This window comes from Sceloporus undulatus, chromosome 6 (genome assembly GCF_019175285.1).
Source record: "Sceloporus undulatus isolate JIND9_A2432 ecotype Alabama chromosome 6, SceUnd_v1.1, whole genome shotgun sequence".
Lineage (NCBI taxonomy): Eukaryota > Metazoa > Chordata > Lepidosauria > Squamata > Phrynosomatidae > Sceloporus > Sceloporus undulatus.
Window position 1 is genome coordinate 77,164,124 of NC_056527.1, and position 15,040 is coordinate 77,179,163.

The 15,040-nt window shown below is 37.6% G+C and overlaps 1 protein-coding gene across 1 annotated transcript in view; it reads right to left on the minus strand.

The window, feature by feature from the left end:
- Positions 1 to 15,040, minus strand: part of EPHA5 (EPH receptor A5) — a 276,495-nt gene that overhangs the window by 52,960 nt on the left and 208,495 nt on the right. The window contains 2 exon segments of the mRNA XM_042474841.1: positions 4,469 to 4,574; positions 14,598 to 14,757. Of these exon segments, the coding sequence (XP_042330775.1) occupies positions 4,469 to 4,574; positions 14,598 to 14,757 (266 nt within the window).

Here is a 15,040-nt window from a genome sequence, read left to right on the forward strand (position 1 = left end):
ATGCACCTGAGGGAGTAAAAGTGCTTGCAATGATAAAGCTCATGTTCAAAAGGGACGTTAGTTGGTAATCACCCTTACACCTGTAAATTGCCCTCCTCCTGAAGCAGATCAAACAAAAAACTCCAAAATGGTGGACTTCAGAAGTTTATCATATTCAAAATTTATTCAAAAATACACAGCATGTATTTTTAACCTGGCTGAGGTTATTCTGTTGAATAAAACTCAGTAAGAGGCATAGTCATTTCTTAGGTTTCCAGCAGAGACATTTTGATCTGCCCAGGTGAAAACTCAGGGATAAGGACCCCTGCTGTGGGCTATGATGGAGCCTGGAAATATAGTTGCCAAATGTTAATACTTGCTAGAAATAATTACAAAGGGAACTCTTTGAAAGAAGGAAGATGAACCTCTTATTGTCTGCTGCATTAGTTAGACATCAAAAAGTGCCTACAAAAATGATTAGCAGACTCTAGAAAGTGTATATATCAATCATGTAATGTCACAGCATGCTGAGACACTCCACAAGTTCTTTCAAAAGCATATCCAAGACAAACAGTAGGACTAAAATAATTCCTGCCTCATATATCAGCTTTCTTTCACTTTAATTTCTAAACGGGCTAATAACTGGAAAGGCTGGCAGATTTATTTATTTATTTGAAAAAAAATGTTTTAGTTTTGATTGTCAAGAGTGACTCAATGCATAAGCATTGCAATTTGTGAAGAAAACACCGAAGAGCTTTTTAGAACAACTGAAAGGGCTTCCCAACTGTCTGGAAAATGCAAGCACCATCTGTAACCATGGTCTTCGGTGATGTGAATGAGCAGCAATGAGCTTCGGGTTTGTGTGCTCCTTATCTTTTTTAATCCACAAAGCAGAATTCCGAAACGTTCACTTTTGAGACAATTTTGGAACAATGGTTTCCTATGGCATTTAAACCCAAGGAACCGTTTTGTTAAAACTATGACTAGTAGGGAAAAAGCTAAAATTCAACACAGGTGTTCTATTCTGTCTTCTTCTCTCACATATTCATACATGTTTGACAAGCAGCCTTTGTCAATACACTTCCTACACCATTGGTTCCCAAACTTTGTCCCTCCAAGTGTTTCCGACTTGATCTTCCAGAAACCCTAGACAGCCTGGAGAAGGGTTAGGGAGTCTAGGAGCTGAAGTCTTTGCTATTTTATGTTAGTTGGATGATGTCATCTGCGTACTCTAAATTATTGATGTTCCTTCTATTTTCATGCTTCCTTCTTCCAAGTCTAATTGTAGTTTACATATGATATTTCTCGCACAGTGGTTAAACGGATAGGGTGAGAAAATGCAGTCTTGCCTGACTACTTTCCTAACCACTGGAAACTACTTCTCAGTACTCAGTCCTAACAGTAACTTCTTAGCTTCAGTACAGGTTACATACACATCAGGACAATCAAATGTTGTGGCAAAGTTGTTTCTATTTATATCCTGCCTTCCTCCCAGTACAGGGACTCAAGGCAGCTAACAAATTTAAAACAGTTTAAGTTAATACAGGATAAAACATTAAAAATACAAAGTTGAAAAAAAAAACAATTAAACAATTCAAGCATTACATTATTAAAAAATTAAAAAATTAAACTCCTCAAAACAAAAACAAAACATTACCCATATCAATATGCAAAGGCCTGGCAGTGTAAAAACATTTTTGTCTGACGTCGAAAAGAAAGCAATGTTGGAGCCACCCTGGCCTCTCTAGGGAGGGAGTTCCAGAACATGGGAGCAACTACTGAGAAGGCCCTCTCTCTTGTTCCCACCAAAGGCACCTGAAATGGTCGTGGGACAGAGAGAAGGGCCTCTCTGGATGGATGATGTTGGTATTCTGGAGGGGGTCATACAAGGAGATAAGGTCCTTCAAATAGCCTAGACCCAAGCTGTATAAAGCTTTATAGGTCAAAACATATATTTTCCCAGGTCTTACGATCAATTGGAAGGGAAAGTTCTGCTTCCCATCCTGCCTTATGAAGCGTTGAGTTCCCAAATGTTTCTTCTAATAGACAATTATATATTCATGCTATTTGGCCTTTAAAATTTATACCCAGAGAGAGACGCACATGTTTTCAGAAAAAGTAAGTGGACGAGGATATTCCTGTATCAGGAGCAGTTTCTTTAAGCATAATTGTATCTGTATTATTTGATACTTTCTTTTAAATTTAACACAATGGGGTTATGGTCTGTCAGATTTTTTTGGTAGGACTTTCATATTAATAACATTTTCCCCATTATTTTTGAGATGAAGTATATGTCTAAATGAGAAAAGTAGGCATGTCTATCCGAATAAAATGTAAAATACTTTAGAGTTCCCATATTTCTGCCTCTAAACATCAAACAATGAAAGTTAATCTAATAATTCAAAAAATATTTTTGGGAGTTTCCCTTGTCATTTTTTTTTAATCTTTCCCCCCAATTTTCTGTCCAATCTTGGTTTCATAATGCCATTAAAATCCCCCATCATTATCATTCTTTCATAACTATAATTAAGCAATTCTTTTTTAAGTTTGTTATAAAATTTGTCTTTATCCCCACAATCATAATTTTTTGATTTTGTATTTCAGCTTCAATACCAATATTATATCCATCACTGTCTTTATCTCTTTTCATCTCTTTTATATAATTCTTCTATGTATTATTTCAATGGCCTTTTTATCTATACTTGGTTGTGCAGTGTTTTTCCTTGCAGGTTGTACAGCATCTTCACTCTTGATTTAAATTTCCCTTCTCAGATCTTATGAAATATGCCTCTTGTTCTTTCTTTCTTTCTTTTTTTATTATTGTAGTAGTTCTCTTCATCAACATTAGGAGGAACTTCCTGACAGTAAGGGCTGTTTGACAGTGGAACACACTTCCTCAAAGAGTGGTGGGGTCTCGCTCCTAGCAGGTCTTTAAACAGAGGCTGGATTATCATCTGTTGGATATGCTTTGATTGAGAGTTCCTGCATGGCATGGGATTGGACTGGATGGCTCTTGTGGTCTCTTCCAACTCTATGATTCTATGATCCAAGTTGTACTTTGACACGATGGTTGGTTTACCGTTTCCCTTCAGTTTTACTCTAATTTTTGATATGAGATGTTCATGGTCTGTTCCACAATATGTTTCTGGTCTTCTTTTTGCAGAGGGAATGGAGCTTCTTTATTTTCTGCTTCCAATTATGCTGTTGATTTGATTTCTATATTAGCTATCAGGTGATGTCCATGTATACAGTCACTTCTTGGACTGCTTAAAGAATGAGCTTGTGAATGAATTGTTGGGCTCGCAAACTCATTCAACTGGTCTCCTGCTTCATTTTTTGATTCTAGCTCAGATTTTACTGCAGGCTTTAATACTGCTCCATTTTCTATATTTCTATTCTAACGATTTATAATTAACAAGAAGTCCTATTTTGGTGTGTGATCAATTTTCTTTTGGACTACAGCACAGAATTTTTTGATTTCTTCTTCTTTTGCCTCTGTAGTTGGAGCATAAACTTGGATTATGGTTGTATTGATAAGAATTCAAATCTTATTGAAATTGTTTTGCCAGACTTTATGTTATACCCTTTGACTGCTTGTGCTACATGTCTCTTCACTATAAGTTCCACCTCAATTGTTCTTGTCTTTCCATTTCCTGAATAAAACACTGTGATTATCTGATTCAAAATGCCCCATTCCTGTCCACTTTAGTTCGTTCACTCCAAGTACTGCAATGTTCAGTCATTCAATTTCTAGTGCTTTGGTTCATGTTTCTTACATTCCTATAATATCTGCTGTGCAGCTTTGGACTTTCTGTGTGGCTGTAGGGCAGGTTAGAAATAACACACACAGAAACAGATAGGCAGACACATACACATCTACACACACATATACTTGAAAGTCTAGGTAACATTTCACCTACCCACTAAAGTGGGCTAGCACCTACAAAGACTCATTATGTGATAAATTGCTTAGTTTTTAAGTTACCACATGATTGCTTGGTTTTGCTACAACAGATTAACATGAAAGCTCTTTTGAAACTTCCATATCTATGTCACATAGATACAATAAATACATATTTTAAATAAATAACTACAGAAGCCCCCTCCTCACTCCCAAACCCAGAACAATCCCACAGTAACACACTTTTAACTCTGACAGGATATTACCCTCTACAATGGTACAACTGCTAAACTACAATTTAGTTTAGGAAACCTTTATTGTATTGAATTGCTGGGAGGAATTAGTGCCACTCTCCTTTTGAGACCATTTTTTTTCCCAGCATAAAAGTACTCCCCCCCATCCCCGACACAAATGTGCATACAAATGCTAGCAAGTAAAATTTAACAGACTCTGCTTAGAGTGTTTCTGTGTTTTCTGGCTTGCAAAGGAACGTGCTCCAAAGACAGCTGCCCAGATCAAAGTTAAGAGGAGAGGCTGGAGGATGAAGAAGATTTGATAAATACAAAACACACAGCTTTCCCCTCTTACCTTCCACTGAGAAGGAAACCAATAACAACAGCCAATAGAATCACTCCCACCGTAACCGATACAGCAATTATAGGGATCTGGCTCTGGTCGCTGGATGCAGCTACTGCTGAGAGGAAAAACAAAAGATTATGGTTAAATTACAGCTAAGATCATGGGGGATTACAGTAAAAATTGCCATCAACCTTCAAAGAGGCTTTTACTTTAAGTTTGATAAAGAGGAAGTGAAATCCATCTACTGTTTAACATGTGCAGTGGGAAATAATATTAACTTTACCCAGTAACTTTAGTTTAGGAAATTTATATTAAATATATATATATATATATATATATATATATATATATATATATTTTTGTACGAATGAGATTTTGGATAGAATCAGGATCCAGCCACTAAAACATTTTCCTACAAAACATGGGACACAACTCTGTTTTCACTAGGGACAGATGTCAGAATTTGCTTTTAATGTTTTATTTTAGACAGAATTTTATGGCAACTCCAGTTGTATGTTTTTTCTATTAAAAAGGAAGGGAAAATATTGCCTGCTTGTGGCTCCTAAGGATCTGGGAGGGGGGGGATGCTAAGGACCTGCCAACCCATTATATATATATATATTTAAATCCTTTGTTGTTTTAATAGAAAATGCTACCTGCACTCTTGTGACAATATCCCTCTTGGGATATTTTAAGCTCAGACAGTGGCTATTCTCCCTCCCCAAAACTGGTGCTAAGTGTGCAGGGAGGTGTTTTCTTTTCTTTTATTTTGGAAAATGAGAAGTAGGGGTTGGCTTGGGCACAGGGTGGATACAGGTCTCCAAAGTCTGATTTACTGCACTGAAAGTATCTCCAAAGTCTGATTTACTGCACTATTCTCAATAGTGTTTGTGTATGCGTGCGTGTGCGCATGTGTGTGTGTACCTTCCAGTTGCCTGTCGACATATGGTGACCACATGAATGTCATAGGATTTTCTTAGGGAAGGAATACTCAGAGATGGCTTTGCCAGTTCCTTCTTCTTAAATATAGCCTACAACACCTACTAGTCTTGGCCCCCTAAGATAAAGATTTCCTTCAGTCCTCAAATTTCTATTACTGAATAACTTAAAACCAGCTGAGGATTTAGAAATATACAGTTACCCCTTGGAACTTGTGGGGGTTCCATTCCGGACCCACCCGCGCAACTTCCAAATCTCACACATATTCAAGCCCCATAGCCTTGAATGAGGCATGTGCATGCAAGGCACACACACATTAATGGTGGTCGCCCCTCCGCTGATGTTCAAGTCCATGGATTTCAAGTCCACGGCCTTGGAGGGGCGACTATAGTTTAGCCATTCAAAGTAAAGGGGTATGAAGATATGAAGAGAATGTGAACACAGAGAACATAAGAGTCTAGATGTGAACAGTTTTGAATGTCTCTCTCTACAATGCTAGAAGTCTTGGAACTGAAAGAAAATTTCACTGGTGGGAATTCTTATTGGGGAGGCAATGTCTTCATTCCTCTTCTTGTAACTATGTCCTTGCTGCCTCTCACCATCATCTCCACACCAATGTTTTCCTGATGCTTCGTGTCTAATTTTAAGCTATCATAAAATTCCCTCTGTGGGTGCCAGAGCCCTATGCCCCTTTCTTTACACCCACCTACCCCAGCCATGACTCTCTAGAGCACTGGTCATTTTCACAGTTTCCACTTCCCCGCTGCCCTCTTCTGGCCTTTTGTTCTCTCTGCAAGCTTTGGAAAGCTAATTTTGAAAGGCTTACCTCTGAACAGACATTATGTTATGGGAATAGGAACATATGAATTTTAAAATCAGATTAGGAAAAAAAGTGTTTGTTTTTCAAAACCTTTATTCTGAAGAGACAATACATACTGTACAAGTTTTGCTGAAATGTTTAGCTCTTGTCTCCATAACTTAATTCTGGATAGATGCAAGCTAACATAAATTAGATGGGTAGAAACTAAATTCTCCTCCACCCAATTTTTGGATGGATTCTATTTAATTTTTAGCCAAATTAACTTCAGTTTGAGTTGCACTCCCTTCTGAACCCCAAGTCTCTTCCAAAATTGGAATTTGAGTTCTGGACTGAAAACGTCTCTTCAATTCTACTGTAGACAAGGAGATTTAACGGGGGCTGAGGGGTCATAGTACAGCTCCTCCGGCTGCTGCTCCATTTCTGTGCACTATTCATAATGTGGTTATGTGGCTATATAGCTCATAAAGTCCTTTAAGGTTCAATTCCAGGCTATTTAGCAGACTATATCTGCTTGGATGAGCTGTCTCAGGCTCTGAGATCATCAGGAGAGGTTCTTATCTCAGTCCTATCACCGTTGTAAGCATGGTTGTTTGAGAAGGTGAGAGAGGCCCTTCTTGGTGGCTACACTATAGAACTCCTTTCCTAGGTGAGCCAGAACAGCTCCCTCATTGTAACACCTCCATTGGCAGAATAAAGCTTTTTTATTCAGACAGGTTTTTATAATGGAAAGTCTTTATAGAATGGGTTTGGACATGCTGTATCATTTTAACTGAACTGTTTCTAGTGGCTTATATTTTTAATTGCATTTTATTTTTTAAACTAGAGTGTGAATTGTTTTAATATTGTTAAAAGTTCTATTTTAAATTCTATTTTAAAGTGAATTATTTGTATTTTGTATGATGATGATGATGATGATGATGATGATGATGATGATGATGATGATAATGATGATGATATCGATATTATGGTTATGACCCATAAAACTTAGTACAGGTCCATTTGAACGACTGCATCTTCTCATGTAAACCGGATCAAACTTTAAGGTCTTTGGAAGAGGTGCTTCTTTCAGTCCCAACATCTTCACAAATATGTATAATGGGAATGTACAAGTGAGCCTTCTTCATGGCTGCCCCTATGCTCCCTGGTTGGCTCCCTCCTTGCTATCCTTTCATCATCAGGTGAAGACCTTTCTGTTCCAGCAACAATTTGGGAACTGATTTTTTCATAGGATGTGCTGTTGGTGCTGTTCAGTTTTTAACCTATGCTGTTAAATTAATATTTTACATGGTTTTAATCCCATAGAAAACACATTATTATTTTAATTTTAACTCTTTGTATATTTCAGCTATATCATGTTTTACTTGTATTTGTCTTATTGTGCAACCTGCCTTAACTCCCATTCTTGAAGAAAAGGTAGAATATAAAGCAATTGATTGATCTGACTCCTCTTATACAGAGGTGGCTATCCACACTTTTGCTTAAGAGAGGAAGAGCTACATATCTGTCGAGATTGTAAAGAAACTCAATGAATCAGCAAGCCATCTTTTAATTATGTCAACCACTTCAAAAACTTATTTTTATTGTAAAATTATATACCAAAGTCCCCAACAGTTAAATAATTAAATTTCAGAGCCCTTGTGCTTAAAAATGGCACATTCTCCTAGTCTGAAAAATGCAGAAAATCTGTGAAGTTGTGAAACCCAAAGACATCTTTTAATTCAGAAGAGGGCTTACATAGGATTCTTGCCTTTCTTCCTGACTCTCAGCATCTCATACAGAGCATTGTACTTTTACAAGCGGGGCTGGTCTGGCCAGTTACAAGGGCAGCCTTTCAGAAGTTTTTTTCCCCCTCTTATAGAAAATGTTTTAAATGATGCTGTAAACTGCTTTGATCGTCTCGGAAGAGCGGTATATAAATAAAGAATATTATTATTATTATTATTATTATTATTAAAACAAATATATTTGCTTCTGCTTTCTTGCTTGTGAATTGAAGCTAGAGAACTGTCCCTAGCTCCAGATGTTAAGCAACAATGCAGACGTTTTAAATGTTTGTTTAAATATTCTTGGGGAATAATTACAGTGTGCCCTTGCCTTACATGGGGGATCTGTTCCGGCCTCCAGCGTAAGGCAAGTTCTGCGTATGCTCAAGCCTCATTCAAAATAATGGGGTTTGTGCATGCACCGGCAAGCATGCCGTGGGCACACACACCATTTTTTGTATGTTGCACGGCTTTCAGCATAAACTGAAAGCCACCGCATGAAGCAGGTGCACTGTACATCTGGTGAATCAGGAATACAAGAAGAGTAACTGCGCCTTTTCCTAAAGTGGTACACCATATGAGAAGGAGATACTACTGCTTTTTATTATGATCACCATAGAAGCAGGGATGTAATTCTTCAATTGTTTTCTTCTGAAAGAAAGCAATGATAGCTTTAGCAATTTTCTTCCTTCTGTGACAAAAATCTTCACAAGTTGTGCAGTTTTCAAAAACTATTCACAATTTGAGAATTATTAGGCGCCACATTCAAAAATACAGTATTTTCTGCATGTCAGACATAATATTTTTGCATAGGAATATTATTTTTTGGATAGGAAATGCTGTTTTCTGAACAAAACAATAATGTGCAAATTTTATCCATACTAGGGCCCAATCCGTAGACACTCCACAGTCCATGATTCTCCTAATAAGGATTTCTTGACACTCAATAAACAACATATTCTACCATATTTAAAATTATTTTAACAATATTTGTTCCATCTCTAGATAGCAGTGACTTTCTGTTCTTTCTGGTGGCTGCATTTTCACTAACAAAAGTACATAAATTTTGACAAAAATGTACACAATCAAAAACAAAAGCTATTTACTTATAGACTGAATTGTAAAGAGAAGAGATCCCTCATATTACAGTATTAAGTACAGGGAAACGAAAGAACAGCAATCCCATATTAAATGGAAACTCATAACTTACTAATTATTATTTTACTGTAGGATTTAAAGCCACACTGTTGTTTTAAGTATCAGTGCAATAATTCATCATTTCAACAGTGCTGGACTATATTTTAATCCACTGTTATACTTTCATAATGATTGGATGTGTACATTAAATTGCAAAGCCTGTACTGTCAACTAAAGTTCTAATTAGTACTACAGATTTATAGACAGCTCTGATAGGTTTATTATCTCTAGTGGAATGTAATTCCAAAAAAGTATTTATGAATAATTGCAATTAGACTATGCTATCAGGGGCCACCCCCAGAGACCACTGAATATTAGAATATCTCTGCCCTCTTCCCTTCTGATTCAAATAGATACAATCTGTTCCAACCAGAATTCTTTCCCAGCTGAAGAGAACTTCAGCAGCACACCATTTTATAACCCAGACTGTGTTTAGTTGTTCCAAAGTACTTGTTTTAACTAGTTCTTTAATTTCAAGAGAAATACTTTTTGGTCCTATGCATGTTTAATTAGAAATACGCCCCACTGGATCCCAAAGGACCTCACTTCAAAGAAAGCAGGTAAAGGTTTGCACTCAAGGAATACTCATTAGAATGATTTGCTGTCTCTATAAAAAAATCAAAAACAAGGCTAATGATAATAAACATATATATGTCTGACATAGTAGGCCATCCTGTTCAGAGAAGCGTTCCCAGGCATTGCATAACTGTCACTTGCTATTTGATGTTCTTTTGTTGCCTGTTTTATTGAATCATTTCCTGTATTGCTATGTATTTTATATGTATTATCCTACTAGAGAGGCAGGCTAATTCCAACAGGCTTCCCTGGAAGAAGATTAACCATCCATTAAGAAGCCAAGCCCTCCCTCCAGTCCATCTCCCCTGATCTAGGCCTCGGAGGTAGAGAAGAACGGCTGGCCCTCATCTTCTTCCCCTCCACCACTCCCTTCTCCTTTTGTGTCGTGTCTTTTTAGATTGTAAGCCTGAGGGCAGGGAACTGTCCAATTAAAAAGATTGTATGTACAGCACTGTGTAAATTTACAGAGCTTTATAAATAAAGGTTAATAATAATAATAATAATAATAATAATAATAATAATGATAATAGGCACATTAAAATTATGGGTATTTTGTTCTTAAGTTTAAGGTTAGAAAGGCAACAGACCAATTGTGCTGAAATGCCAGCAGGTTATTTATAAGTAACCTGATATGTAATGCAACCACACTAAATTAGAAACTTTTCTACAGCATCCAAAATTTATAATAGAGATTTATTAGGCAGCAAAAAAACAGTTTTGTTTCTACTTATAGAACAGGATTGATAAATAATCTAATATGAAGTAATTCAATAGATAATTTTTATTACACTGATGTTTGCATCACTAAGCCTTTTCATCTATATTAGTCTGTTCACTGACTTTGTTGCTGTCTGTCATTCCTTTAAACTCTATTTCATTTTTAAAAGGTAACATGCATTTAAAACAGGAAACTGACAGTATTTTTTAATAAAGAGAATAGATGATGAGAGCTAAAGGCAAACAATAATCAACGAAAGATCAATCTAAATTCAGAAGATAAACATAGAGAATGAGTTTCTATTCAACAGGGAAATGAAAGGAATTTATTCCATTATAAAATCTTTCCTGAATAGAAATAGTATGAAAATGTAATAAGCATGTCATCTAAACAAATTGAAATAGGTATGCCGTGTGCACATAAATACTGGTGGCAAGTGAAATTTAACAACCAAAATATGTTAAAGAAAAGGGACAGTTTTTCCTCATTATAGTGACTTAATCCTCTTGCACTCCAATGGAGCATTTTATTCTTCTAGAGCAGTGCTACACAAAGTGGTGCTCCATGGACTGTTGGCTACTGGTTCCTGGCAGCTTTCTTGGAAAGAATGAACAATGGTACCCCATGGGCATAAACATGGAGCCATTCCCTGGCACAATGGGAGTGGTGGTTGTGAGGACTGCTGGTCACACATATCAGGTTACCTGGGAAACAATGTCCTAATGTCTATAGTCTCACAGAAGCAGGGTTCCAATATAGACATTACAACATATTGTCATCTGCAAAGTTGTAAAGAAACACAGCCAATATCCTGTTCCATGTCAGTAGAGTGTAAAGTTCCCACTCAAATGAGGCAACTGTAATATTCTGGTTACTATTCTGGACATTCTGGATCACTCCAGATTGTGAGAGGGTGGAATTGTGCTCACTCACTGACCTGCATTCATGCTCACCTCCTGTGCTGAAGGCATATGGAGAAATACTTGCAGAAGGGGGTACAGTGTGCCTGCGTCATACACGGCTTTTAGCTTATGTAGCTTTCAGCTTACGATGAAAGTCGTGTGACAGAGGTTGAATGGTGCATGAGCCCATGGTGTCCATGCCATGCTGCACGTCATGCACGAGCCTCATTATTTTCAATGGGGCTCAAGTATACGCGCTATTTGCCTTACATGGAGGGGTCCGGAACAGATCCCCGCATAAGGCAAGGGTGCACTGTATTTGATAACTCAGATGCCATCCACCCTAAACCCTCTATTAGAACCAACTAAAGCCTCCTGTGATGCATTTAATGACTTTTTCACAGATAAAATCTCTCAGATAAGAACAGACTTGGACACGGGCTCATATTTAAATTTCTTTTAATACTAAAGAAAGCAATTCCTGTTTAAAACATATCACATTATATTTTGCCATTTCACAAGCTGCTTCACCAGTACTATTCAAAAATGGTAATATAGCATTGGAGGAAAGCCAGTAACAGTGTTGTGGTTGTGGTGTTTATATCTGGGGTGTTGTATAAAGATTTGCTTGACAAAATGTAGCCTTCCCATGGCCATGCTGAGTGGGAACACAAACCATTAAACAGAGACAGTTTCCGTTTGCCACTCAAAGTCAGAAAACACCACCCTCTGACCATTGTATTTGCATCTATCTAGTAAAGAAGCCTCCAAACCCTATGATAGTAGAAAACATTTAGTCCCTTGAGAAAGTCTTTGTGCAATAGAAGGAGGTGTTTCCAGTATAATAAACAGTACATCTGATACAACATGCTGGGCTTGCATTATAATCTACTGATTATAATGTTGTCATGACATGACATATGTCTTTATCAGAGCTAACTCAAGACACTTTTACAAATAGATTATTTTAATGTAATGGTTCTAGCATCTAGAAAGATACAGCTACCACCTCCTCCTCCTCCTCCTCCTCCTCCTCCTGGTATGGCAGCAACCAAAACCAGAAAAGATGACATCTTCTTGGGAAAAGCTACAAAACACTCCAGAGCTATGTTTGGAGGACAGGGCTGAGCGATCCTCTCAATTCCTACACCTACATAAGTTCCATTTACTACAGTGGATGGGTTTTAGTTGGCACATATGTTAAATTTAGCCTATAGATTAATTTTTAAGGGAAACCAAAATACATTATCAGAAGTAAGGAATGAGATAACATTCAGCAACCAGATTGGTGGAAATATTTCCATGACACAGTACTCATGTGTGATGCCAATTTATAGATGAGTCAATATGAAAATCCTTCATAAACAAGCAGTGTTGCAGGAAAATGTAGAAGCTGTAACACTGTCTAAGGAAATTATCATATGGGGATGAAATAAGGATGGGATTGCTCCCCCATCTTTATCTCATCTTTGACTGTGATCCTGCAAAAGGCTTTCAGATCGCAGCACTATTGTCCCATCATTGAAGCGGCATTACATTAACACACACTTCTGTTAATGCAAAATGCCAGGCAATGCCACTTCATTGATGGGACAATGATGGGACAATGACAGGATCTGTGTGATGTAGTTTGCAGTCAATCACGCTTTCTGGACAAGATAATGTCCAGATAAGTGCAATGTCATATGAAAATCTTCTCACCTTCTTCTCATCTTCTCACTGTGAGATTGGGAAAAGGATGGCACAAAGATGTTTTGTCCCTTGTCTGATAATCTCCAATGAAAAGACACATGAACATCTTCCCGTGCCTTAATAGCAATCTTAATATCAGTGTCTACTGCACCCAAATTCAAGTACATAACATAATAAAAAATGGATCATAAAATCCCCCTCACAGCAGAAAACCAGGACTGACAGCTTGATGTCCATCAGGTATGCACCCAGATTTTCTGCCATGTCATACTTGGAAGCCCTCAAGTTCCTTTGTTTTCACAGATATTTAAATATAGTTCATATAGAACCTTTCATTTGGCAATACAGGTATACCTCAGTTAACAAAGCCTCTGACAAAGAAACCACTTTTTACATCCTCCTCGGCCCCTTTTTCTTCCTTGTCTTCTGTCTAGCTGAACATTTTTAGTAGCATTAGCACAGGGAATATGGTGAAGAAGGGCTGGAGAAATTGAAAATTTTAGTATCAGGTTGCATCAGTGTCTGCAGTAAACAATGCAACAAATGTTTAACTGAGTGGATTCCACTGTAATTGTATGTTTCCATTTGATAACAAATGAAGTAAACAGCAGCTGTCTACAGAATCCCTTATGGAGCAATGCTGAACAGCAAAACAGACCAAGAAAAAAAAAAAGATCATCCATTTAAAAAAATTTGAGGGTGTGTAAACTGGCCATTTATATTCCTACATGTTCATGGGGTTTTGTTGCAAGATCACAATTAATCAAATGTTCCTCCAATAATAATCAATTAGTTTCTCCAATATTGTTATTCTTCCATGCCTGACCAGCAACCCTAATCATTTTAACAAAGCATAGTTCTATAAGTTTGACCACCAAAAAGTAAATCGTTAGATGAAATGAAGGCTAATGAAACAGAAAAAAATCATTGCTGGATGCATTTAGGAAGAAGCTTGAACTCTCAAGGATCCAAAATGTTTTTGTGTACTTATGCAAGGCTTACCTGCCCTGGCTGGTGTATTTCATATGGACATATTGTTTGCTTTGAATGGAAAGTTTAATTAAACATATAGTACTGCTTCTTTTTTCTAGTGTAGGAACCTATCCCTATGCGTTCCACGTTATTTCTCTTGTCTGGTACCAGATTTTCTGTTAAAGAAGTAATGCCCAGGCACACATCTACTGTGCTTTCTTTACTTGTCAGACCAGCTGTCCACAAACAATTGGTGCTCAACAGTAAAAACAAGGGGGAGGCAGGATTGAAACAGTTCAGTACTATGAGAAAAGAAGTTATTTAACAAGTTTTGGAGATGTTCCAAGTTTGAGAAAAGAACTAGAGGACAATGGGTTAACCTAACTAACTGAACTAATAACTGATGTGCCTGAACACACCAGGCCAGGAAGGACTCAGGCGAGACAGAGCGAGAGGGATGAAATGCAGGCTGACAAGTCCCCTGCAAAGATATTGATCTGCTGATCTTTTCTCATAACCATTACAGAGACGCGGACAGACAGTAATTAAAATGACTTACACACTGGGCTGGTTTCAAACTCAAATCTCCGGCTGAAGCCACCATACCCTGCTGCGGTGCGTGCTCGGATCTGGAAGACATATGCTGAGGCGGGTTTCAAGCCATCTGCAGTAATTTTTGTCTCCTTGGATTTGATGATGGTATAGCTGGTCTCTTGATCCTTTTTGATGCATGCACATACACACACACACACACACATACACAGAGAAGTAAAATGTGTAAATAGCAAGTACAAACTTGGTGGCTATTCTTTGCAGGAACAGCACTGGATACTCCAGTGTCAACCTCTTGTTTGTAGTCTCTTAAACTTCACATTGAGCTGGACTATCATCTGATACTTGACACATATCAGTATTTTGAAAGCACATCGTTCACTTGCTTTGTAGAGTGGGGAGGAATGGGAATTTACAAAGCCAAATGGAGGCTTGTTTGCTACTTACGTT